This window comes from Barbus barbus, assembly GCF_936440315.1.
Source record: "Barbus barbus genome assembly, chromosome: 15".
Taxonomy (NCBI): Eukaryota; Metazoa; Chordata; class Actinopteri; order Cypriniformes; family Cyprinidae; genus Barbus; species Barbus barbus.
In genome coordinates this window covers 29,007,307-29,032,952 of record NC_136743.1, presented here as the reverse complement: position 1 = coordinate 29,032,952, position 25,646 = coordinate 29,007,307, and the positions used below count along the sequence as shown (strand labels likewise).

The 25,646-nt window shown below is 35.2% G+C and overlaps 1 protein-coding gene across 1 annotated transcript in view; it reads right to left on the bottom strand.

Moving 5' to 3' along the window:
* Positions 1-765: 765 nt before the first annotated feature.
* Positions 766-25,646, bottom strand: part of LOC306881608 (A-type potassium channel modulatory protein DPP6-like) — a gene marked incomplete at both ends in the record, with an annotated part of 90,009 nt that continues 65,128 nt past the window's right edge. The window contains 3 exons of the mRNA XM_079435775.1: positions 766-791; positions 1,033-1,131; positions 5,307-5,421. Of these exons, the coding sequence (XP_079291901.1) occupies positions 766-791; positions 1,033-1,131; positions 5,307-5,421 (240 nt within the window). The remainder of the gene's footprint in view (positions 792-1,032; positions 1,132-5,306; positions 5,422-25,646) is intronic.

Below are 25,646 nucleotides of genomic sequence, written 5' to 3'. Positions count from 1 at the left end.
ATTCTTTCTGAGTTTACATCTCAGTTCTGACTTTTTTTTTTTTATTCTGAGTTTACATCTCAATTGATGTCAATCATCCAAAATTTACATCTAACAATAGAGTTTACTTCTCAAACTTCTGACTTTTGTTTTTTAGAATTAGAGTTTATATATATCAATCCAGAATTTTTCTCAGATTTGGACTTTACATCTCGGAATTCTGTTTTTGATTTTGTTTTTGTTTTGTTTTTTCACTACAAAATAAAAAAGGCAACTGTGGATTTTAATTCTGACTTTTTTCTTACAAATATGAGTATACTGTACATCTCAATTCTGAGAGGAAAAAAAACTTTTTTATCAGAATTGTGAGAAAAAAAGACAAAATTGTGATATATAAGTTCAGAATTTTGAGCAAATGTCTCAGCTGTGGGATGAAAGTCACAATTACCTTTTTTTAATTCCATGGAGGAAACGAGTTTCAATAAACTACTTAAACAGGATTGTCTACCTTGTCAAAAATAAATACCCAGCTATTAATCACATTGAGCAAACCATGATCACCTGATGATCATAAATGAGCAGTTTGAACCAGATGGAAACCATGTACCAGTCTAAACCAGCTAGAAAATATATATATATTTTTTTTTACCAGGTACTGTATGCTGCATGGTTAGAAATGGAAAGTAATACACAGCCCTATCCAAGTTTTACAGTCAATAAAGTACAATACAGTGACTCTCAGTCTGCAGTCATTTGCTTTAAGAGTATGATGAAAACCCAGAGCCTCTAAGCTAATGTGAAAGAATTCAAGCCTGAACAAAGGAAGAGAAGAATATGCAATGCTGGGGAAGAATATATCTCCACACCTGTCCATATTAAATGGGGATTTTCATCTGAAGTACCACAGAGATTGCATTGGATCAGTATGAGGCTTCAGATGCAGATCCTGATGCAATTTCTTTCTTTGGTGTTATGAGATGATGAAAAAGATCCTGCATCCACCCACAGCGCTGGCAGCTGAACAACAGGGAGTAAAACTCAACCGCCACTCACCGCTAATCCATCTTGCCTTAGGGTCGTGAGCCTGGAGCGTCCCGCTGAAGATGTCCTCAATCGTGACTTTCTTCTTGGAGGCCAGACTGTCATCCTCAGCTGTGAGCAGAAGATTTGGACAATATTACAAGAACAGGCAAGAAAATAAAAGTTTGTCAAGGTGAACTGCTGGAAAACCTTTTAAATAGTTTGACATTTTTGAAAGATTATTGTTATAGAAAATTATAGAAAGAAAATTATAAAGGTGTTACACAGACAAACAGCCACCCCTTGTGTAGAGCCATCTCCTGTAGAGAACTTCAAATCTTTGAAGTAAATAAATATATAATTAAAAGTTAATACATTTTAAATGTACTAAATTGCAGCTTTATAATTACAAATGTGTAACTGCAAATATAAATACATGACATACAAGTTTTAATTGAAATGACAATCAAGTATATTTTAGTTTGCACATGTCAGTACGTTCGGCAGTACTTTAACCGTATGTCAAAGACAATAAAAATAACTGAAATTAAATATCAAGATGTACTTAAGTCGTACTTAAATATTTTTAAAAAGTGGGCTCGTGATAGATAATTGCATTTAATATAAATTTAATACATAATTATTTTTCATTTAAAAAACAATACATAATAGATTCAACAATAAAAGTGGTGTTTTCCCCCAGATTAGTGGTCTGCCAGCGGAGTATGTTTTCTAACCACTGTCCTAGTGTACATCTGCAAACTTGAAATAGCTCCTTCATATTTCAGCGCTGAAAAAAATTAAAAACTGCTATAGAAACATTTTTCACTCAGAAATTACAGGTACATTTCACAGAAATGTCAACACATTTAATTAAACCATGAAATTTTGAAGTAAAAAGACTGAAGGAGCATAAAATATTAGAATGAGAAATAACATTTTCTTGCAAAACATACAACAACACCTTTCTTTTCAGTTGTGCACCTCTCTTTTCATTCAGTAAGGATGCCATAACAATGAGTTTCTATCAAACAATGAAAGGAGTGTTTGAAGTATTTTGTAAGTTATGTAGAAAAATAATAATCGCCCCCAGTGTTCTTGTTTACAGATTCTGATTTATTATTCACAGCACATTTGCTCTTCAACTTTAGGTTTGTGAGTTTGAAACTGGGAAAACAACAACAGTGTTTTTTATAAATGTATGCATAGTGTCAGACCTCTGTCGTGTGTGTCATGTGTTCCTGCCTCTTGTGCCCTTATTTGGTTTGTTTCCTGTCCTCGTCTAGTGTGGTCATTAGTTAATCCTTGTCTAGCTGTGTTTGTCTCCTTATCTCTGATTTACCTCTGTATTTATAGTCCTGTCTGTTCAGTGTTATGTCGTCTGGTCTACTCGTTACTCCCCGGTGTTTGATGTCTGCCTTGCCTTGTCCTGCCCTGTCTTCATTAAAGACATATTATTTGAGCTTACATCCTCGTCTGCGTGTTCCTTGTTCCTCCCTGCTGTGTGCACCATGACACATAGCTCCCACTATATTGTATGGCTTCTGTCCCGTGAGAACTGGGTTCAGCAAACAACTCCCTCGCTGGTCCACAGGGCCACAGCCAATTACTAGAGCTGACATGAGGTGTAGGGCGAGACTGGGGCTCCCTAGTGTGCACATTGATCTAATCAGCCAGAGGCTTTTTGTTATTAGACGACTGGACACTCACCCAAATAGTTTGTCTCTCTACATAAGTATCCATTCAGGATTTTAACACTTTGCAACTGGATACAAAGAGCAGAAGTAAGAAATATGGATGGATTCATCATATGGAATAATTGTGATTATAACAGTATTGATATCCTGAGCTGAAACTAAAACTTATAATAATAATAATAATAATAATGTTAAATAAATATGTAACTGGAAAAAATAACATGATCAATAAGTCATGGCAACACACAACATACATTTTCCATTTACTCATCACATTAATTTAACTATATTATCTTCAACTTAATTTTTTCATAACGTTACATTTTAAGTTTAATATAATTTAAGGTGAAATAACTTGTACAGCCAGTTTGATTATACTTCATTTAAGGCAACAACTGAACTCAAGTTTTTACATTGAAGTAAATGGAAATTTTATAGTGTTAAAATGAAGCTGAAATAAAATAAAATAAAATAGATTAAAAACTTAAAAAAGAAATTTAACTTAAGTTTTTAAGTTGAAGTAGATGGAAATGTTACTTTGAAATAAAAAAAATAATTAATTAATTAAATATTAGATTAAGAACTCCAAAAAAGAAAGAAATGTTGCCTGTTGAAGTACTAAAATTACTAAAACTTAAAAAAAAAAGCTACATAAACAGAACTTATACATTAATCAATAAAAAATCAATAAAATCACAAAAAGTCAGTAAAACTACAAATAAAATGATAGCTGAAAAAATAAAAATAAAAGCTATTAATAAGCGCTGCTGTATATAAATAATATATAAGTAGCATTAGTACTCAATATAATACTCAAATACTCCATTGTCTAGTACTTTTAGATTCTCTTTCTTCAAGCCCCACACAAGGAAACAGCTCACCCTCAATTAGGTGAGGGTTAAAAATGAGTTCACTCGTTCCTTGAGGCGAATCCTAATTTAGCCTCTCTAACAATTGATCCATGTTTGCATACATACTCTATCACTCGTGTTTGAAAAAAAAGATATTTAGCTGAACTCTGGGGAAACACGGTGGCCCACTTTTCTTGTGTTAAAGTACAGTCATATAATACATGCTTTACTAATTACCCTGGAAAATCACTATAATTGAACCCAGAACCAGGGATATTTTGGCTGCAGCAGCTGCTTGGCATCTTCATCACTTTGTCTCTCCTGCGTTAACAACACAGTTTAACTCTGGTACAAAATGATCTAAGTGTACCAAAATACAACAACTGATAAACAATACCAGAAGTTCATTATTCAAATTATTGAGGAAAACCTCAGACACACAAAAACAGAACTAAAGGAGCCAGATGTTGACATATATGAAGAGCTCAGAGCTATAAAAGTAAAAAGTAAAAATCTGAGCTGTTTGGAACAATGTTGAGACCTCTATAAACCTACAAAAAACACTCAAATGTATTTGAAATACATTTATTTTGTGCTAAGTATAGTACAAATACAATTACATATTTATGTACTTAAAAATACCCTGTAATTGTACTTTTGGTATACTAAACGTCTGCTAATTTGAAACAACTAATTTTGTGAATCACATTTGGATCAAAACCTAAAACCAGAGTGCGTTCTTGTCTTAGGACAATGTTTTTGATCCACTTCAAACGTTGACTACTGTATTTGATTGTGCTAAAGTGAAATCTTTTGCAAGTGGTCTTCAGGTACACTTTTATTATCTTGCATTTAGACGGATAGTATACAGAGATCATACATATCCTTATTAACAGTGATATCAAAACACATTTCAGACAATAATATTAATAAATGTGCATTGTGCAATAAAGAAATACTCCAAATAAAGTTTAGTTATAATTTTATATTAATAAGTCTTAGGTGATATGTCAATAAATATGTTAATGGGTTTGAAGTATACTTAGTATGAAATAAATACATTTTAAATAAAGTATGGCATTTTTTACTAGGGTATTTACAGCAACTAAAGGTGGTCGTTTGTAAAATAATTAAGTAAAATTATTATACACACTTAAAATATTTAAATTCCTTAATTACAGAATCCTAGTTCTCAAAACATAAAAATAATCCTAGTTCTTAGAACAAATTAAAATACAAAATAAATGTATATATACCTTATTTTAAAGCATATTTTGCCTTCATTTAAATAATTTTGAAACACTGCTCCAAAGAAGGCATGAGATTCATTTCCCCTCATTTGTTTAAATAGAGAGTGTGTTTTATCTTTCATATAAGAAGTAAATAGGATGGCAAACAACATGCAAAAACTACCTGTGATGTTTTGCCAAATGCTTAAACGACTAAAAACAACACTGTTAAAAATGTATGCTCAGTGAGATCTCAGCATAACCTACATTACAGCCCCATTATTCATTAGAGGGACAGCTTCGATCTAAACCAGAAAACTAAATTGATTAATAAACAAAGATACTATTACACAGTCCTAAACATACTTACTAGTATATTTGCATTTTTCCATGGGAGTTTATACAAACGAGATCTAACAAATGGGGTTTTATGTGACGAAATACACGTCAGGAATATGGACACGGCAACATTTTGTTTGCATATTAGACCTGTAATGTGTTAATGATTGCACGCAGACATCAGCACATACTTGGTGTGAGCAGAATGACGGAGGTGACGATCAGAGAGCAGATGACCAGGATGACCAGCAGGGCGATGGCGATTCCCTTCCAGTTCCTCTGTGAAGGGCTACTGCCAACCAGCTCCTGTCAAACACAAAAACAGACACGTAAACGCTTAAAGGTGAAGGTTTTTTGGGGGTTTTATGTGAAAATACATTCTCTCAACTTTTTTTTGTTTATTGTTCATTGACTACTATAAAAATGCCATTCATGGGTTTGTCTTCCACTAAAGTGTAATCATTGAACCTCCCAGGCATCGTCTCAGATCTGTCAATCATCCCAGCTCAACCAATAGCTAGAGTCTGGGGCGTGGCTACTGTAGGAGGCTGAGCCAGATGGTGTTTAGCAGGTGTGGAAAGATGGCTTTACTTTGGAAAAGACTTTCAGACTCAGTTACAGAAGTACAAAACTGGAAGACATGCCAAAATACGCAGACAGACATCAGGGTAAAACAAGGGTAAATGTTTGCAGTTTTTGAACATCTCTCACTGTACAAAATAGGACCACCGATTAGGAGCCACGAACACAGAAATCGCCACGATTGTTTCACGACGACAATGTTTCGCCTGGGACAGCTAAAAATCGTGCAGTGTGTCTCGGGTTTAAAGCAAATGAAAACATTCAGTTTAAGACTCAATAATGGATAAAAGTTGAAGAACTGATTAAAATTCAACAAAGACCTGACAACCATCCCAAGTCCATCAAACTATCATAAAGCAACCCATTTTTACTTTAACATACTACAATAATCATTTGTAATAAAATACAATGAATACATATTAATAAAACTATAACTATTAATACATACATATTTACTTAATTGGTCACTGATCTACTTTTCTTCTAATAGCAATGTGATAAAGCCCTTTGGTAACACTTTCTATGAAGCCCGTATTTATAATACATTATAAAAGGCATTCTTAAGGCATTATAATGAATGCATAATGCATTATAAATAACTTTATAATATGTTGTATCATCTCATGTATATTCATAAAAACAGTTTTAATGTATTATAATAGTTACTTATTTGTGGTTATAGCTTTTAAGAGTATGATGATTTACAATGAACATGATCCATCCGCTTAAGTTACAATGGATTATATTTATCATAGTTATAGTGTATTATAAGTCTACGTTACTCATGTTACTTTACTTAAAGCAGACAAAGACCACTTATAAGTAATAATAATAACAATAATACACATATTTTTTTCTCTCAAACAGCCATAAGATCAGATATCAGATCAGATGAATGTGTAATAAGACACATTTGCTTTGAACATTTTATTTTTTTATTATTTTGATGGCACCCTTTAGACAGCTGTTGATAAGTAACTCTGTAACTACATGTCAACTAGCTGTCATGAGAGTATTAGTAGTGTGTCTGCTGAATATACTGTATGCTAACACTTTATGTTGATGGTTCCTCAACAGACATACTGAGTATAGGATACTTTGCAAGTACTGTATGTGAATATTCTACCTGCCTAAGTCTACTAATTCAATTAGTTTTATATATATAAACATTGCACTCAAAAGATGTAGTAAGGTACTGTGCAGATCTTAACTAAACAATGTCAAGCTATGATATAGCCCATTATAAAAGTAGATTTAATATGGTGTTCTTTGTGTGTTATAAATAATCATACTGTTAAAGTTATGACCACAAATACGCAAGTACCATAATGTATTATAATTGTTGTTATGATTATTCATGAGATTTTATAACATGAGGTTTTTTATGCATTCATTATAATGCCTTAAGAATACCCTTACAATGTATTATAAATACGGGCTTCACATTTTTTTAAACACGACATCAACTGTAAATTCACTAAAGATTAAAAACAGAATTTGTGCATTGACATGGTGGCTGGTAGCTGAGAGGGCAGAGTTATTCAATGATAAGTATCTCAAATATAGATCAATTTGTCATCACCCTGACATATCTGTCTGGCCAATATGCAGTATCAGTCTATGGCTGCTCAAGACTATTTCAAACCTGTGAGTCTAAAATTGTTTCACTGCTTAATAGGCTCTGGTTCACTCATGCAATGAAGACACATCTATTTGTGACCCTGGACCACAAAACCAGTCATAAATGTCAATTTTTCGAAATTTAGATTTCTAACCCCATATGAAAGCTGAATAAATAAGCTTTCCATTGATGTATGGTTTCTTAGGATCGGACAATATTTGGCTGAGATACAACTATTTGAAAATCTGGAATCTGGGGGTGCAAAAAAAAATCAAAATACTGAGAAAATCACCTTTAAAGTTGTCCAAATGAAGTTCTTAGCAATGCATGTTACTAATCAAAAATTAAGTTTTGATATATTTACGGTAGGAAATTCACTAAATATCTTCATGGAACATGATCTATAATTAATATCCTAATGATTTTTGGCATAAAAGAAAAATTGATAATTTTGACCCATACAATGTATTTTTGGATATTACTACAAATATACCCCAGCGACTTAAGACTGGTTTTGTGGTCCAGGGTCACATTTATGTTCTGTGAAGCATTCAAAGTGAACAGCAGACTTTGTAGGCTGTTATAACAATGAAACTGCACCAATCAAAGATTTTATACTCATATTATTATGCGGTTTCACTACGAAACACTGATAATGTGTACTCTTCCTTTTACTGTGAATTTCCCTTGCTTATCTTGAACAGTGCTGTTTGTTGGCAATGTGATGCAGAAGTTGATGATGCAGTGAGTCATTAGGTCAGAGGAGCACTAGCATGAGGGTGCTGCTGCTGCTGGGACGTCTGTCTGGTGGAGGGGAGCTGGAGGGTTGTGATTGCCCAGGACAGCTTCCCGTCTGGCTTGGAGCCACCGGGGAACTCTGAACTATGCTGGTCTATTTCAAGAGCAGAGTAAAACCACAGGGATTGAGCTGACATTAACAAGAGAGGAGAGAGCAATTATGCAGTAATATTTTGGAAATACATATTTTTTTCTTTTAAATTAAACAACCTCAGAGTGGCCTAAAAAGTGTATAACAGACAGTGGTGACTTCTGAGCAATACATTTTGTTAGACATAAACCAAAATGTTATTTATTGTAGGTCTATGTAATAAATTTTTTGGCCTGATGGACTTTTCATCATAAACAAAAGCTGAATTAGCTTAGTAGAATTTTCAGTTAAGAAAAAAACTAAAATATTTTAATCAAGGTTTAATTTAGGTTATTAACAGACAATGCTTAATCTAGTCCCAGACTAAAATGCATGTTGCAAAATATCTTGCTCTGACACAGGGACGTAGATTATGTGGGGGGCGCGGGGGGGCACTTTTAATATCACGTAAATTTGTCCCTTGTTCTGCGTCAAGATGCACACCTGTAATGTTTTCTTCTAAGGCATTTTTATAAAGGTTGCTTAAATGTCTTAATTTAACTAAGGCCTAGTCCTGGTTTATGCTAAGCCCCATTTGTGAAACCGGGCTTTACTGTACTACACTTAAAAATACACTTAAAATAATATCATTTTTGAAAATCACTGTAATACACTGGGTCTTAGTCATTGACTGTGCCTAAGCATGAACGAAAATGAATTTGTGTGTGAGTGAATCATGATTCATCAATAGTTTTATGTTTATTCTAAATGCACAAAAAATGTAGGAATAACTAAAATCACACACAGACATACAGTAAATATGATACTCTGGCTGGTTTTATAAAAGTGAAATAATCCATGCAATTATTAGTAATAAAACCGACTGATTTGAGTGGCTTTGTGCTTTAATGTCTGAGAGTGGGTTTGTAAATAATGCTTTTGGCTTATTTCAACAACAAGACAGAACAAACAGTAACACACAGCAGTTAGCTTTAATTACAATAGCACCATCTCATCTGACCCCAATGATGTTTAAAATCTGATGCGCTCAATCGCCTCTCTATCTAGCTCCCAATTAAAGCAATTCTTTGCTATGGGAGCATTTCCAAAACTACTGCTAATGAAAACAGAAATGCCATTACAGCTGTGATAACAATATTGCAGATGCACTGAGAAAAGACAAGCCACAAAAAGATGAGAGATCTCAACACACCATCTTCAACTAAATGCTGAAAAATCTGTCCATGTCCAAATAAAGATCAAGTTGGCTAAACTCACTTTCTGAGTCTAAAATCAAACTGAAGGATAATCCGTGAGGCATAAGTGAGGTGGTCACCTCAAATCAACTAGTATGGTATTAGTTAAAAGTCTGGGGTTAGTACTATTTTTTTTACTAGAAATAGCAGGAATGTAATAGATCTTATTTTTACAAATAGGGAAGAGTGCATCATAAAAACGTATAGACAGGTCTATCAGATCATAATATGGTATTAACAGCAAGGAAACTAACTAAACAACGATTACAGCAGTTCAAAAATCAGAGACCCAACAGATTCAAGTTTGGGATACCAAAAGTTTGAATGGGAAATGAACAATGCTGATTGGGGTAATATTTTACATTTAAATGAAGTAAATCAGTGTTGCACTTCTTTAATGGAAAATTTGACCAATTTGTTAAATAAGTATTATACCTGTCAGAAAAGTTTATGAATATCGTTACCTTGGCTGAACAGAGACATTCATAATCTTATGAAAAATCTTATATTAAAAACTGCTTTATCTTCTAAATTAAATACAGATGATTTGATTTACAGAGGTTTAAGAAATAAAGTAGTACAAGAATTACGGAAGTCAAAATTATTATATTATACACAATTAATAGAGAGTGCCAGAGGACAAAGTACAGTTTTATGGATACAATTAAATAATTTAGCAAATAAGACTTCAAATCAAAAAATTTAATTTAAATGGTAAAGTAATACATGATCAAGCTACTTTGGCACACGAGTTTAATGTATATTTTATTCATTCAGTAGATGAATTAGCTCCAAATTTTTAATTTACAGCATTAGAAAATAGGGTGGAGGTCGAGGCATTAAATGTATTTAGCATTAAGGAGATTGATCAAAATAAAATAATATAAAAATATTACCAAATTCAACCGCAAAGGATATTTTTAATATAGATATTAATTTGATTAAAAAATATAGTTCCTTGATGATATCTCCATTAAGTCATTTGGTAAATTTATCAATTAGAGAATGTAAGTTTCCAAAAATTTGGAAAAAGGCTGTTGTCACACCAGTTTACAAATCAGGATATTCTAATATGATTTCAAATCTTGATATCTACACTGTAAAAAACAATCTGTCAAATTTACGGTAAAAAACTGGCAGCTGTGGTTGCCAGAATTCTACCGTAAAAAATACGGTAGCAACGTTTTAGGTTTTACGGTTTTAACTTAAATGTACAGTTAAATACCGTAATTTCTTTAACTGATATAATCTTAATATACCAACCTATTAAAGTACTGAAATCTGTTTTGTTCCTTTGAAATACACTGATAACCACCAAATACAGGTGATGATGAGAAAGTCACATGATGAGCCAAAGCCCATCACAAGCAACTTTCAAACAATAGAATATACAGAAGGTGCACAGTGTCATTCACACAAGCACTAAACACCATCATGGTGAGACTCCTTAAACTGAAATATGCTATAAACATTAATTTAACAACATTAGATGTAACATACAACCCTAATAAACATAACTGATAAGAAAAAACTAAGAAGAAACAGTTATTTCAAAGAAAAAACGTCAAATTCAAACAGAATTTGAAATGGAACGCAGGGAATTCTGGGAACGTCAGTTTACGGATTTTCCCTGTAAATTTTACAGGAACTTTCCGTTAACCATGTAACAGGTTTTTACCGTAGCATTTTCACAGTTTTTTACCGTTAAAATCACGATAATTTTTTACAGTGTAAATTAAGTACATTTAACTTTAGTAAACAATCAATTGAGTGGTTTACCTCTTATTTAAAGCAAAGGGAACAGTGTGTAAAAATCGAGGATACTAAATCAGTGTTTATAAGGATTAAAATGGGTTTACTTCAAGGCTCAATTTTGGGTCCATTGCGTTTCAGTTTGTTTATAAATGATTTGCCATGTAGTTGTCCGGATGCTGAATATCAGCTCTATGCTGATGATACAGTAATATATACATCTGCTAAGTCATTAGCTAAGGTTGCTGCACTTTTAAATGACCAAATGGAAAATATATCTAGATGGCTTCTTACATTAAATGTTAAGAAAACTGTCTTTATGTGTTTTTCTAATAGAACGACAACAGAAAAAAATTAAATTAAGGTACTTAACGAAGAAATAGAGGTAAATGAAGTTAGCTTTTTAGGAGTAGTTCTAGATTCACAGCTCAAATTTATATAAACAGGCTGTCAAAAACAGTTAAGATGACCTTAAATTTTAAACTTATTAGGTGTTACATTACGACAGAGGCAGCTCATCTGTTCCTGCATGTAATGATTTTGCCCCGTATCTCATATTGTATTACAGTGTGGTCTCAAACTAGTGATTCTTTAATTAGAAAAATTTAAATGCTGTATAATCGGGCTCTAAAAATAGTAGATAAAAAGCCAAATCAATGGCATCACTGTCATATCTTAAAGAAATGGCATATGCTTAATTTTACAAATTTATCATACGTTAAATTGATTTTTAAATGCTTGCGTAATAAGGCACCTTCTGTTTTATGTAATTTGGTAAAGAGACATGATGCTATAGGACGAACCACTAGGAGTACAGAGGTTGGAAACTATAGGATTGGGTTTTGTAGAACATCACAAGGGCAAAGATCATTCTCTGTAAAGGGGTCACAACCTTGGAATATGTTGCCAAATGAGTTTAAAGTGATACATGATATAAAGTCTTTTACACTGACGGTTAAATATATAATTATATATAATTTATATGGTTCCTTACTAGTTATTTATTAAGATTGGAAGAGTCTATAAAAACTGGGCATGTGGTTGTATTCTGTTTGTGATGTATGAGGATATTGTATGAAGAATTTGTAACGTTAGTTTTTTAGGTATATATAGTTATTTTATTATAATTATTTTGGTTATTTATATTTGTATAGATTTTATAGAAAAGCCTTTCTATGGAGATGAAATGCAAATTAGCTTCTGCTATAAACTCTATGTGCAGTGCATTTTTTCCTGTCTTTGTCTGGAATTATGTCTATTGTATTGTCCCTATTCAAATAAACGTATAAATAAATAAATATAACGCTGTTGCATTGCGGGCGTCCGAGTTCGAACCCTGGTTTGCTTTAAAAATAAATAAATAAATAAATAATAAATGCAGCCTTGCTGACTACAAAAGACTTCTTTCAAAAACAAAGCGAGAATAAATATACAGTGCATTCACTCATGAAATGGCCCTGAGTGGGCCATGAAAGAAGAATACGCAATTTCTCGTAATTAGTTGGTTTATAACACTGATCATTGTTTTACTAGCTAGTTTCAAGGACCGCTTCAAATGTGCCTCATGAAACGTCCCTGTAAAACTGAAGGTTGATTGTCTCCATTACCTCTGCACACGAGATGGCTCACTGAACAGCCTGACAGCTCACATTTCAATTCACACAGATGAATTAAAAAATACAGCAGCTGAAATATCACCTTGAAAATTTTGCTTTTGCTCATACAAACACCAAACCCTAGGTAATAAACTTTGGCTTGTAACTCATCCCACACCTAGACGTGAATGATGCCTAAGGCGCTCTATTACTTCTCAAGGTGATCAGACTTAGGATATTCACCAGGAAGATGATAAAAAAGACAAAGAAATCGACACTGTAGATAGGTTATTCTGACCTAGCAAACACCTAGTACACCCTAGCAACCTATAAGACCTTACGACAGCATTGTGGCTGTGTTCTAGTTTTCTATAGAAAATGTAAAAATGTAGTTTAACATTAAATATGAATGAATCGTTAACAAATTTGTCAAGTGGTTGAACAAAAGTAGTACCGACAATTAGCAAATATACAGTTCACATTTAATTCATATTTCTAAAAAACAACCTTGAGAGTGTTAACATTGAGAGGTCTCGAAAGAAATCAAGCTGATCGCTTTGCATGTGTGGAAAGTCATAAGCTTGCAATCTGCACAATTTCAAAATGAAAAGTTTGTCTGAAACAAACAAAAGACGCAATATCAAGGCAAATCAGGTGAGTCATCTTTAATTTCAGAATCCAATATTCTCAACACTAAAGCAACAGCTTCATGTTGAACTCGTCTGAGATAAGAATGCTGTCGGTGATAAATAAAATGAAGCAGTTTGTGTGCTTTGACTTGAAGGAGAGAAATGCAGCATTGTGGTGTTTGTTTGAGCTGGAACCATCTAGAACAAGGATGTCAATTGCTAAATTTAAACAGCTGCTTAATTAATGAGTGGTATCACAGAATATTTTGCATGAGCCAATGTACACCATTTCAGCATCACTGATTGACTGCGTATTTTGAGTTTGAGCTCCATCAAGTTGATTCTTTATCGTCTATCTTAAAAACTATTTTATACACTATTATTTTCGTTTCTATAACGTGTGAATATATCCCCTATAGCATTCTAAAACAAAACCAATCAGAGCGCCTTGTCACTAGTTTTATTTTGATTTCTCGAGTCTGCTATCAGCTTATAGCCCGTTAGCATTGGCAGCGTGGCTGCCGCTAATCTCACTTACACTGCTAATTCTCTATTCACACACATTACCATTGTTTCACTGTTACTTGCTTAAATGGCAGATGTGTGTCTACCTTTGAGTGCAGGTGAGGACACATTGGAGTTGCATTCGGTGCAGCTGGAGCTGGAGGTCGTGGAGAAGCAGATCCGTGACCTGGTGGAGAAGCAGGCCCAGCTGAGAGATCGGAGAGCCACGCTGGAAACATCCCGGCCTGATGCTCACAAGTCCGGGGTAAGTATACAGCACGCTGCTAACATTGCCACCACCCCTACTCCGTGTGTTTCTCTGCACAGGCCCTGTGCACCCAGGACGCGATCTTCCCAGATGTCCTTCACTCCGGTGCCGGGACGCCACGGACCCTGGGTGCACCAGCAGCGGAAGACGCGAGCCAGGCCCCGGGCGACGACCTCTCCCCCTCCGCCGCCTCCGATCTTCGAGATCTCCACCCAGAACCGTGATCGTCGGAGACTCCATCATCCGGCACGTCCGTGCTACGTTAGCTGAAGGTAAAGTGCACACTCACTGTTTCCCCGGTGCTCGTGTTCTCGATGTTTCTGCACAGATACCCACGATCCTGAAGGGCGATGAGAGCATTGGTGCTGTCGTGCTGCACGCGGGGGTTAACGACACCAAGCTGCGGCAGACGGAGACACTGAAGAGGGACTTCAGGAGCCAGCACATCGCCCGCGACGACGATCATCGTGTCAGGACCGCTTCCCACGTATCGACGAGGACATGAAAGGTTCAGTAGATTTTTGCTTTAAACTAATGGTTATTGTCATGGTGTAAAGAACAGAAACTGCTCTTTGTTAATAATTGGAATATTTTCTGTATACTAGTAAGCCAATTCTCAAATAACTGCTATGATGATTTTTGTTCTACCCACTTAAAAGATAGAAGTACTTGCGTTGTCCAATCTGTACAGACTGTGTCTGTTCCCCAAATAGCGAGGTCAAAATATAAATTTAATGCAGGATCTAGAAAAAATCTGATCGTGCTTAAACCAGAAAAACGCAAAATAAATTAACAAAAACAATTTTTAAAGCTTGGGCTCCTAAATATTAGATCATTCGCACTCAAAGCAGTTATTGTAAATGAAATGATCACAGATAATAATTTTGATGTACTCTACCTGACTGAAACCTGGCTTAAACCAAATGAATATTTTGGTCTAAATGAGTCTACTCCACCAAGCTACTGTTATAAACATGAGCCCCGACAGACTGGTCGTGGCGGCGGTGTGGCAACAATATATAGTGATATTCTCAATGTTACTCAGAAAACAGGATACAGGAGGTTTAACGCATTCGAAATACTTCTGCTTAATGTTACACTGTCAGATATGCAAAAGAAATCTCTCCTATCTATTGCTCTGGCTACTGTGTATAGACCGCCAGGGCCATATACAGATCTCTTAAAATAATTTGCATATTTCCTCTCAGATCTATTAGTTAATGTTGATAAAGTGCTAATTGTCGGAGATTTTAACATTCACGTTGATAATACAAATGATGCGTTAGGACTTGCGTTTACTGACCTAATAAACTCTTTTGGAGTCAAGCAAAACGTCACCGGGCCCACTCATCGTTTTAATCATACGCTAGATTTAATTATATCGCATGGAATTGATCTTACCGATATAGATATCGTACCTCAAAGTGATGATGTTACTGATCATTTCCTTGTATCGTGCATGCTGCGTATTACTGATATTGTATATGGCTCCACGTTATCGTCCGGGCAGAACTATTGTTCCAGCCACCAAAGACAGATTCACAAATAACCTGCCTGATTTACCTCAACTGCTCTGTGTACCCATAAATACACATGAACTACACGAAATGACTAGCAACATGGGCACTATCTTCTCTAATACATTAGAAGCTGTTGCCCCTCTCAAATTGAAAAAGGTTAGAGAAAAACATACTGTGCCATGGTACAACAGCTATACCCAAAGAAACTCGTAATCTTGAGCGCAAATGGAGAAAAACTAACTTAGAAGTTTTTAGAATTGCGTGGAAAAACAGTATGTCCAGCTATAGACAGGCTCTAAAAGCTGCCAGGGCAGAGCATATCCGCAAACTCATAGATAATAACCAAAACAATCCAAGGTTTTTATTTAGCACAGTGACTAGATTAACAAATAAACAGACGCCACCCAATCTAAATATTACAGTCTCTGCACTGGCTACATATTAAGTTCCGTATCATTTACAAAATATTATTACTTGCCTATAAGGCCCTAAATGGTTTAGCTCCTGCGTACCTAACTTGTCTTCTACCACGCTACAATCTAACCCGCTCCGTAAGGTCGCAAAACTCTGGACTTTTGGCAGTACCTAAGATAGCAATGTCCACTAAAGGAGGTAGAGCTTTTTCACATTTGGCTCCCAAACTCTGGAATAGCCTTCCTGATAACGTTCGGGGTTCAGACACACTCTCTCTGTTTAAATCTAGATTAAAGACACATCTCTGTAGCCAAGCATTCACATAATGCATCTTATAATCTTGTACTGCAGTTATATCTGATCAAATGTACATTATTATTATTCTTTAGCTTGGGTTGAACAAATAATTTGTGCTTAGATGGAACAGCAGCTACGCTAATTATGTCTCTATTTGTTTCTCTGTTTCTGATTAACATCCCGTGGTAACTAGGAATTACAGAAGCTTCAGTCTGGATCCAACCCTTAAATGATCTGAGATGACCGAACACCTGAGAAAAGATAATGCCAACCCCTCAGAGGATGCCAACGCTCAGACAACATACAGCATTACCAAATTTTGCCATAAGTTAAATATATTAAGGTTCTGCAATATATAAATATATTGTGGAAACTTAATTTCCTGTAGAGCTGCTTTGCCACGATTTGTATCATAAAAAGCACTATACAAATAAACTTGAACTTGAACTTGAATCTTTTTATTTCATGCTTTGAAAATGAAAAAGGTCCATGGGGAAATCAAAGTATAAAATCTAGGACATTATAGTACTTTTCCTTTGCCATTATATTCATCACATCCACAGGTTTAATTTCATGCATCTTCATTTCATACATCTCAGTCTGCTTTTTAAAGGACTGTGAGCACCTTAATCTTGAACAATTTTGCAGTTTTTCCATAGATATTCTTCTGTTTTCCTACAATCAATCTCAGGAAACGAAATACATAATGGCTTGAAATCCATTATCACTGTACTGTACATCCCACTAAAGCAAGGCATGCAGAAGGAATGACGCCGGTTTTAATGAATGGTGTGTTTGAAACTTATTTCTGCACAACACCTGTGATCTATATGTAACAGTGGGCATAAAAATGGGTCATATTTCGAGGAGTCACATATTTGATGTCCTACTAAAACTTCTTGCTCAGTCCAAAAACAGCATTTGTTGACCAAAAACCTATACTGAACTTTCTGATGTCAAACATTTACACATGTTGGATGATCAAAAAACTTAGTGAACTTTTATATGGATTCTGGGATATCAGATAAAATGTTGAATGGAAACACTATGATGATTATAGGCTAAATATCCCAAAATGTGCATTAGCTATCACACTCTTGAGGAAGATTGCACAAATTACAATAGCAACATTTTAATGAATACATTCATTGATGTGTATTAAACAAAGATGTGACTTTGTTGAAACAAGTCATGTGACTGTATAATTCACTCATACAGCATCACAAACGTAACTTATTCTGAAATGCTGATGCCAAAGGCCGTCACCAAAGAGTAAAAACCGGGTGTAAAAACAATATATATAAAAATGTACCGAATTGACTGAGTGAATGATTCAATGACTCAAAAATTTCATAAATCCAGCCATTTGGTTCATTCTACAATGAATCAATGTATCAATTATCGCCATCTACTGAGGTAACAATGTAACCTACAAAACAGGTCACTGAAAAATCCTCACCATACAAAGAAACGAACTGTGCTGCTGGACTTTACATCAACCAATCAGATTCCAGGACCAGAACTACAGTATTTATTTTGTAAATATAGGCTATATATAGATGTATAATATATTTGCTTAGTTTAGATATCTCAAGCTTTACACTTATATTCAGCTGCTGTTTTTACATGCTTAATCTTCTCATTCTCACTATCACAATAAAGATCTCCATGACTTCATTGGGCCATATTGAAATCTATTGTCCTGGTCCAAAATATTGTAGTGAGGCAGACAGGGCAAAACATAATGCTCGTTTGACAGATGGGTTAAATAACAATGACAACCTTGATTATAACAGGGAGCAAATACAGGCTGAAATATACAGGCTGGATAATGTTTGTGCTAGTGTTCAGATAAAACTGAAAAGCAGATTTGCTCTCATTACATGTAATAGATAACATTTGCTGATAAAATGGAAAGCCTGAATACACTGTAAGTTACTTTGGATAAGAGCATCTGCTAAATACAAAAATATAAATGCGTATCTACATTACTTCAGCATTCATTATAGATGTGCAGGATTCAAAAACATCAGCAGTATTTCCCTGAAGCAATTCCCTGAAAACTGCCAGTAAACAGAGACGAGAAGGGATATTTCCAGTTACTGCAGGCTGTCATTTCATTCTCCGGGGGTATTGTCATGAATATGTGCAAATTGTGATCGGCATTAATTTTGTGGTCCTTTGTGCTGTAATGTGCAAACAAATAGTGTCATCAGTGGGCGCAATACATTTTTAGCCACTTCTAAGCATTATCAACATCGACAATTGATATACCACAAACAGCTATATCTATGCAAATAATTTTTTTTAATTATTTAAACATAATATGATAAATAATTTGTTGTAAGATATATATGAAATCATATAATTGTTTTAAATATTATACCTTTATGTTTAAAATAAAGTGTTTTATATGTGCAATGCAAAACTGCAATTCTATCTACCTTAAATATAATATGATTTAATATGAAACCCATCATATCTATTTTTTATATTTATAACTATGTTAAATATGATATAGATGTTTGTGAGGGCAATGCAAGACTGCAGTGTTCAGTTAAGATCAAATAAAACTTTCCATTGCCATAACAAAAGTGTAAACTGAAGACCTGTATGTGATATGATGTTTTGTCTCTGTATAGCAGTGCATTGTTAAAATAACTAAACACAATAACAATCAAATGTATACAAATATTTCTGACTAACAAGTTTACGCTTACCGTACATGCAACCTACAATGAATCGTCTAGGGCTTTCAAACATCAGAGTTGTCAAAATAATCCCTTTTGTAGTAGCTTGTTTGTCTATTTGACAAATGCAGAAATCTGTGTTGTCCCACGAGGGTGAATGTAATTCTCCAACAAAGCTCAGACGCAAAACACATGAAAACATTCTCATCTTGTACAACAAGAGGGATTTAGTTCTTAGGGGCTCAGCAGGAGACTGCGTCTGTATTAAAAAGATTTCCACCAGGATCCGTGTGAAAGAAACAGGTTTCAGAAATTCTCCAAATTAAATTCAAAGATTGCATCTCTGTCCTTCTAAACCACAATCTCAACTTCTGACCTTTCGACTGAACGAAGAGCCTCACCTTATGTGAGATTACAGAAGCTCAAACAGTCCGGAAAGTTTGTTCCCTGAGGGTTTTTAGGTTTTCATGAAACACACATCTATTAAAAACTTCTCAAGCCCTGTTTTCTTGTACATGAGACAAAACAACCCAGGTTTAGTTATTCTTGCGATAAGGATAAAAGCCTACAAACCTCATCCATGATTTGGTGTTCCTCAGTGAAAAGGTTTTGTTTTTGTTGCCTCAGAAGAACAATGACAGAAACTTGTCATGAAGGATGAAACGTATCTTTCCTGATCTCTTGTTTCCAGGGGAACGAGTGAAAGCGATGGAATTGCGATGGAGAGTGTGATCGCCTCAGTGATAAAGTTGGGGCTTCTCACTCACCGAGGCCAGAACCACGACTGACATCAGTGATTTCAATCGACTGATGCTGTGCTGAAACCCAAACTGTCACTGGCCAGCAGGACAGGTGCATCAGTTAAGCCTCATCGGATGGGATTTCTTGGGTGTCCTTGTAGGGTCACAGCCATGCTAAATCAGAGACAAATTACTCACAAATGCTGTGAGTTCAATCTAATCTAAAGGACACTTGTAAAACAGAGATACAACTGGTTTTGCTTCAGCTTAAACTAGAAAAATATTATGTATTCTATTCTGATCTCATGACGAAACCGTACCTGTGGGAACTTTTTTGCAAAACGAGACCAATAAGTACATATGGCTGCAGTTTCCAACAGAAATTATACAAAAGCTGAAAGATGAGGGATCGGAAAAACAAGCTAAAACGGCATGCTTGCGACTTGTGTTTTTATGTCACATTCACTTTTGTTCAAACTATCAGGTAGGTTTAGGTTTAGTGCAGATGATACGTTATTTTAAAACATCACGAAGCATTAGAGTTATAGCGCCACTTAATGGACATTTCAAGTCAGAACTGCGGTGACACCTACTGTACAAATCCAAAGTCACATAAAACTACCAAATGTACTTTCATCTTTTCTGGGGGAAAAAAATAACACTTTTTTAGCACCACTCAGTGGACATTTCACACTGAATATGTCACAAAACGTACATGGCGCTACGCATTTCGCGTCTAGCAAAAAAGTTGCCACATGTACGTTTTCATCATGAGATCAGGCTCTATATTCATGTGGGTCTGATCCATACAGTAGTGATCATCCCTACACCCTATTCCTTAGAAGACTTTAAATGTATTGGACAGATGAAAGGCGTAGGGCAAAGAAATGCTGGTCACTTGAAACTCACTTCATTTCAATTTTTTCAGGTTTTGGTAATTGTGTTATGTGTTTTTGATATTTTTATAGGCTTTTGTTTTTATTTTAATTTATTTCAGCTTTATTTCAATTAACACAGACACGAAATTTAGATTTCATTTTTTAAATAAAATTAGATTTATTGGTAAGGCTCTTTTTAAATTCATTTTTTGAGCATTTTGCAAAATGAATTATTCTGCCGTCAAAATTTAAAGGACTAATACAAACGAGAAACCTGAAAATGCATAACAACCAAAAATCTGTGTAAAGCTGAGTGTTTGTACTCGGTCAGTTCTGATTGGTCATTGGTCGACTTTTAGCTCAAGTGAACTTTCCACATCAGCAATATGAAACAGACTCCATACACATCAAGGATGAATCTATGTCAAGCCATTAATATATAATCCATGTTAAATTCTAAATGAAGAATGCATGCTGTCAGAGGATCAGATTAACCGGCTAACCGGTCAGACATCCGTCTGATGCCATTCATATGAAACAACATCCTGCTGGAAAATTAGAGGATTTTCTGTGGAGACACAAATAAGTTCAATAGGTGCAATTAGCCCATTGACACAAGGGTCAGAGAGGCCTTTGAAAGAAATGCCACCGCAGGACACATAACGCAACAAGAGGCCAGGTTTAAAGAAAGCCCTCTGTCTGTGATGCGGTTCAGACTGAAGAGGCGACTGAGAGCTTTTGATCTTATAATTGAACAGACACAAGCACTCTCGACTGCACTCGGAAAATATCACATTTTGCATGTTTGGTGCAGAAATATATGGAGCATGCATAAAGTGAGGCAGAGCATTAGTTGAAGAGGAAGCATCATTGTGCATCCTGCACAGTAGCTGTTAAATGATACGGCATCTGTGATGTTCCACCCACACAATAAACTCTATTTATTAACCTTAAGGACATCTGCAGCAGGCACTCTGCTATACTGCTCATGTGCTACCGTTTGTGCTCCGCTGATCTGCTGTTGTAATGGTACACCAGATCAGTCGTTTAATTAGTAGGTGCTAATTAAAGCTGCCCTTTGCTTCTGTAATCTCAACTATTACCCAGCATCCCCTGCTGTTGGTCTCAAGGAGTCAAAATGCTAGCTTTATAGTTAACTAAAACTAGAATTGAAACTGAAACTAAAAACAAACCCATAAAAAAACAGATTTTTATTTGAAATAAAATAAACGTTAAAGTTTGTAATATTGACAGCTAGTGGTTGTAAATGGGTACTGCAGTCCAAATTCAAAATATTGGAGTAAGTAGTTACTCCCTCTCTCTCCTCCTCAGACTCAATGCTCACGTGGGATGCCAGATCGGGCACACGCAACAGGAATGAGCGCAAATGACAATGGAAGGTGACAAGCAAAGTTGATGAGTTGATTTATCTGTGTTTATTTTGCCTCTGCTAGAGCTATTTAGGTAGAATCTGCGACCTCTGACTTACTTTGTTTACTGGCTTCCATGACTGCAATACACTGTGTTTTCTGCTAACTGGCAACCCGGGGTGTCGAAATACTATAAGGTGAATTAGCAGTGGGCAGAGTCACACAGACAAAAACAAAAACAGACATTCTGGCACCGAACGCACATTTCAAAGTAGATTAACTGGCTGTAGCATTTTTTTTTTTTGAGAAAAAAGTACATGAACTTATCATGTTTCCCAAATATCTGCCAAAATATCATGATATTTTTATGCTTTAGTACAGTCAGAAATTACATAAATCACCTTTAACTGATATAAAATAAACTATAGAAAACTTTTTCAGGCAACCATTCTTATTTTAGTTTAAAGGGGTCATTTGATGCGATTTCAAGTTTTCCTTTCTCTTTGGAGTGTTACAAGCTGTTTGTGCATAGACGAGATCCCTAAAGTTGCAAAGACTAAAATCTCAAATACAAAGATAAATTCTTTGTAAAAGTTAAGACTCGCCCACGCCCCCTAAAACGGCTCATTCAAACATGCCCCTGCATGTCTACGTCACGATGTGGAAATATTTACATAATTCCGCCCAAATGTTCACGCAAAGAAAGAAGGTGTGGTTTCAGAAACCGCAGTAGTGTTGATGCAACCATGAGAGGGAGATGCTGTGTGTTTCTATGTGAAAGCACTTTATTTGGCCTTCCGAAAGTAGATGCAATTAGAAATCATTGGTTAAGATTTGTTCACAACACAACAGCACAACCCAAATGTTTGAATTTGTGTAACGCATTTTATGGCTATTTCTAAATAAAAAATGGGTCAATTCGGACTTTGCTATGACAATCTGGCGCTTCTGAATCAGCGACTGTAAGTATGTTTTGTTATTAGTTCAAGTATTTGCTATTGACTGTTCAAATGTGGAGCTTTGCGCGTAACATGTTGTGTCTGTGTGAGGGGAACAGGGTCACATCACAGCGGAGGTTACAGCCTGTCAGAAATCTTCTTAACCGTGGCTTGTGTACTGCAAATACATACGAGCATCATCACACGTGTCTGTCATGCTTAGGGTTGCGAAGTGGTGGAAATCCCGGGAAGATTCCAAAAAATCCCAGAAAGTTCCCAAAATTTCTGGAAAGTTTACGAAATTTGCAACCATAGGTCACACGACTCTGTTCCCCTTTCGGGTTTGCCTTGAACTGATAAAACTAACTTGAAAGCTGAAGCTCGATTATGGTAAGGGGCGTTACATTTCCGACGAGTGCTTGTGGTGTTCTGCCAATCACAATGCACTGGGTCAGTTGGCCAATCAGAGCAGACTGCACTTGTTGGAAGGAGGGGCTTTGTAAAAAACGACATGTTTGAGAGAGGCGGGGCATAGAGGATCTACATAATGTACAGTATTTGAAAAATACATTAAAGCATGTCAACATATTCGGTTACACCAAATATGCAAAATAATGATCTTTAAAATAGCATCATATGACCCCTTTAACTTGATGTACTAAAACAACTAAAGCTAAAATATAGAGAAGTGTGTGTGTGTATAAATATATATATTCACTGAAAATATAATAATAAAAACACTGATGCAAATATTAGTAAAAATTCTAATTTAGTTTTATTTAACTAGTTAATTATAAGCAATATTTATATTCAATCAAACAAGTATCAGTGCCATTAATGTTAAATAAATCTATATAAGTCTATAAAACTATATAATATTAGAAAACTCCATAACTATCATAAATATTCAACTATAAAAGTATGTATATAGAAAAATGGTGTATGTGGTGACCACTGGGGTGTGGATATGTTCTATCTTGTTCTTTTATCCTTGGCTCTCTGTTCTTGGATTACAGCCTCACATTGCTGTAAATGGATATTTGACCTTGAGTGTCACTAGGAAGAGTTTTTGTGTTCCAGTGTGGTATCCTTCAGGTTAAGTTACTTGAAAAATGAACCTTTCCTGAAACAAGAAGTCGTCTGTATTTTGAGAAATGTCCAAAATATAGAGATTTAAATATATACAGTGGAACTAGTAGTACAGTGCTTAGACACTCAGACCAAAAATGTGTGAATGTCTTTGTATTAAACACAAAACAAATGATATAGCTTTTCTCAGAACTAACTTCATCTTTCTGGGACAATTTTGCTGTGACTTCAGTCAAACCAGCTAGTGTTTTGGTGATTTTAAGTGGATGTATGCAGTCATTTATCCTGAAGTTCATACAGGTGTCCTAACAGAGTAATTACAGCTGTAGTTCAATACATGAACTATATATGAACAAGAAAATGATCCGCTAACATTTCACAACACATCCAAACACATGAGGTCTTCATTTTGAACAGGCGATCTATTGTGTCATCATTTAACGTTTTGCTCAAAAGGTGTTCTTGTGCTTTAAAATAAATTTTAAATAAATGACATTTGGTTGATATTTTGATATTTACACCCCAGAGAAAGCATCAAAATGAGATCTCTCAAGAAATCTACTGCAGGGCGTAATATGCCACAGTCTTGTTTGCTTGTAATTGAAATGTTATTGATTTCGGGATGACCTTTGCAGCAGCTGACTGTTTTATTTCAGGCAGAAGACAAACAGATATGCTTGCAGCAATATAAGCTTTCTGACGTCCGTCATTAATCCGTTAGCTCACCTGGAATTAGTTTATATTATGTTAACCATGAAAGATGTTCAAGATGTGTTTCTTGTAGCCTACAACCTGAATTAAAACTGATTTGCTGCAATTGAGGAAGCAGTATTCATTGTCAGATTCTCTGAGATTCTCCAACATCTTTAATAACCAGTGATCAAGTCACAGCACATTCCAATCCACGAGAAACCATTGAGCTGCGTTTCAGATGTAACATGTCATCTCCATGGAGATCTCCTAATCATATTGAGACTGGCATACTAAGATGCTCAAAAACAAACTCACGTATTTAGCTTTAAAGCGACAGTTCAAAAATGAAAATCCTGTCATCATTTACTTACATAATCATATTTTTTTCATTGAGAATAAAAACAGCTCTTTTATATACACAGTACCAACAGTGCAGACCATACCTGTTAAGCTCCAGAAACAACAAAACACACACACACACACACACACACACGTAGTATGACTCATGTACCATATTTTAAGTCTTACAGAATCATTGAGGAATAGACCAAAATTACCAGTCAAGCAAAAATGCAAAAGTAGTCTCTAAAAGTAGTATATCTCCAAGGGTGCGTCTCAATCGGCTCTGAGCTCTTGAATCAGTATATTGTGTACACAAATCCGGGCACTGGTAAAGACCCTGGCTCACTAAGCATTGGGACAGTGATTAATCAATTTCCAGCTACATGACTACATACAACATGAACATACAACATTGTAGAATGTCACTACTGGTATTAGTTAACAACAGGCAGGAATCATATCTTTTTGATATGATATTTTATGCT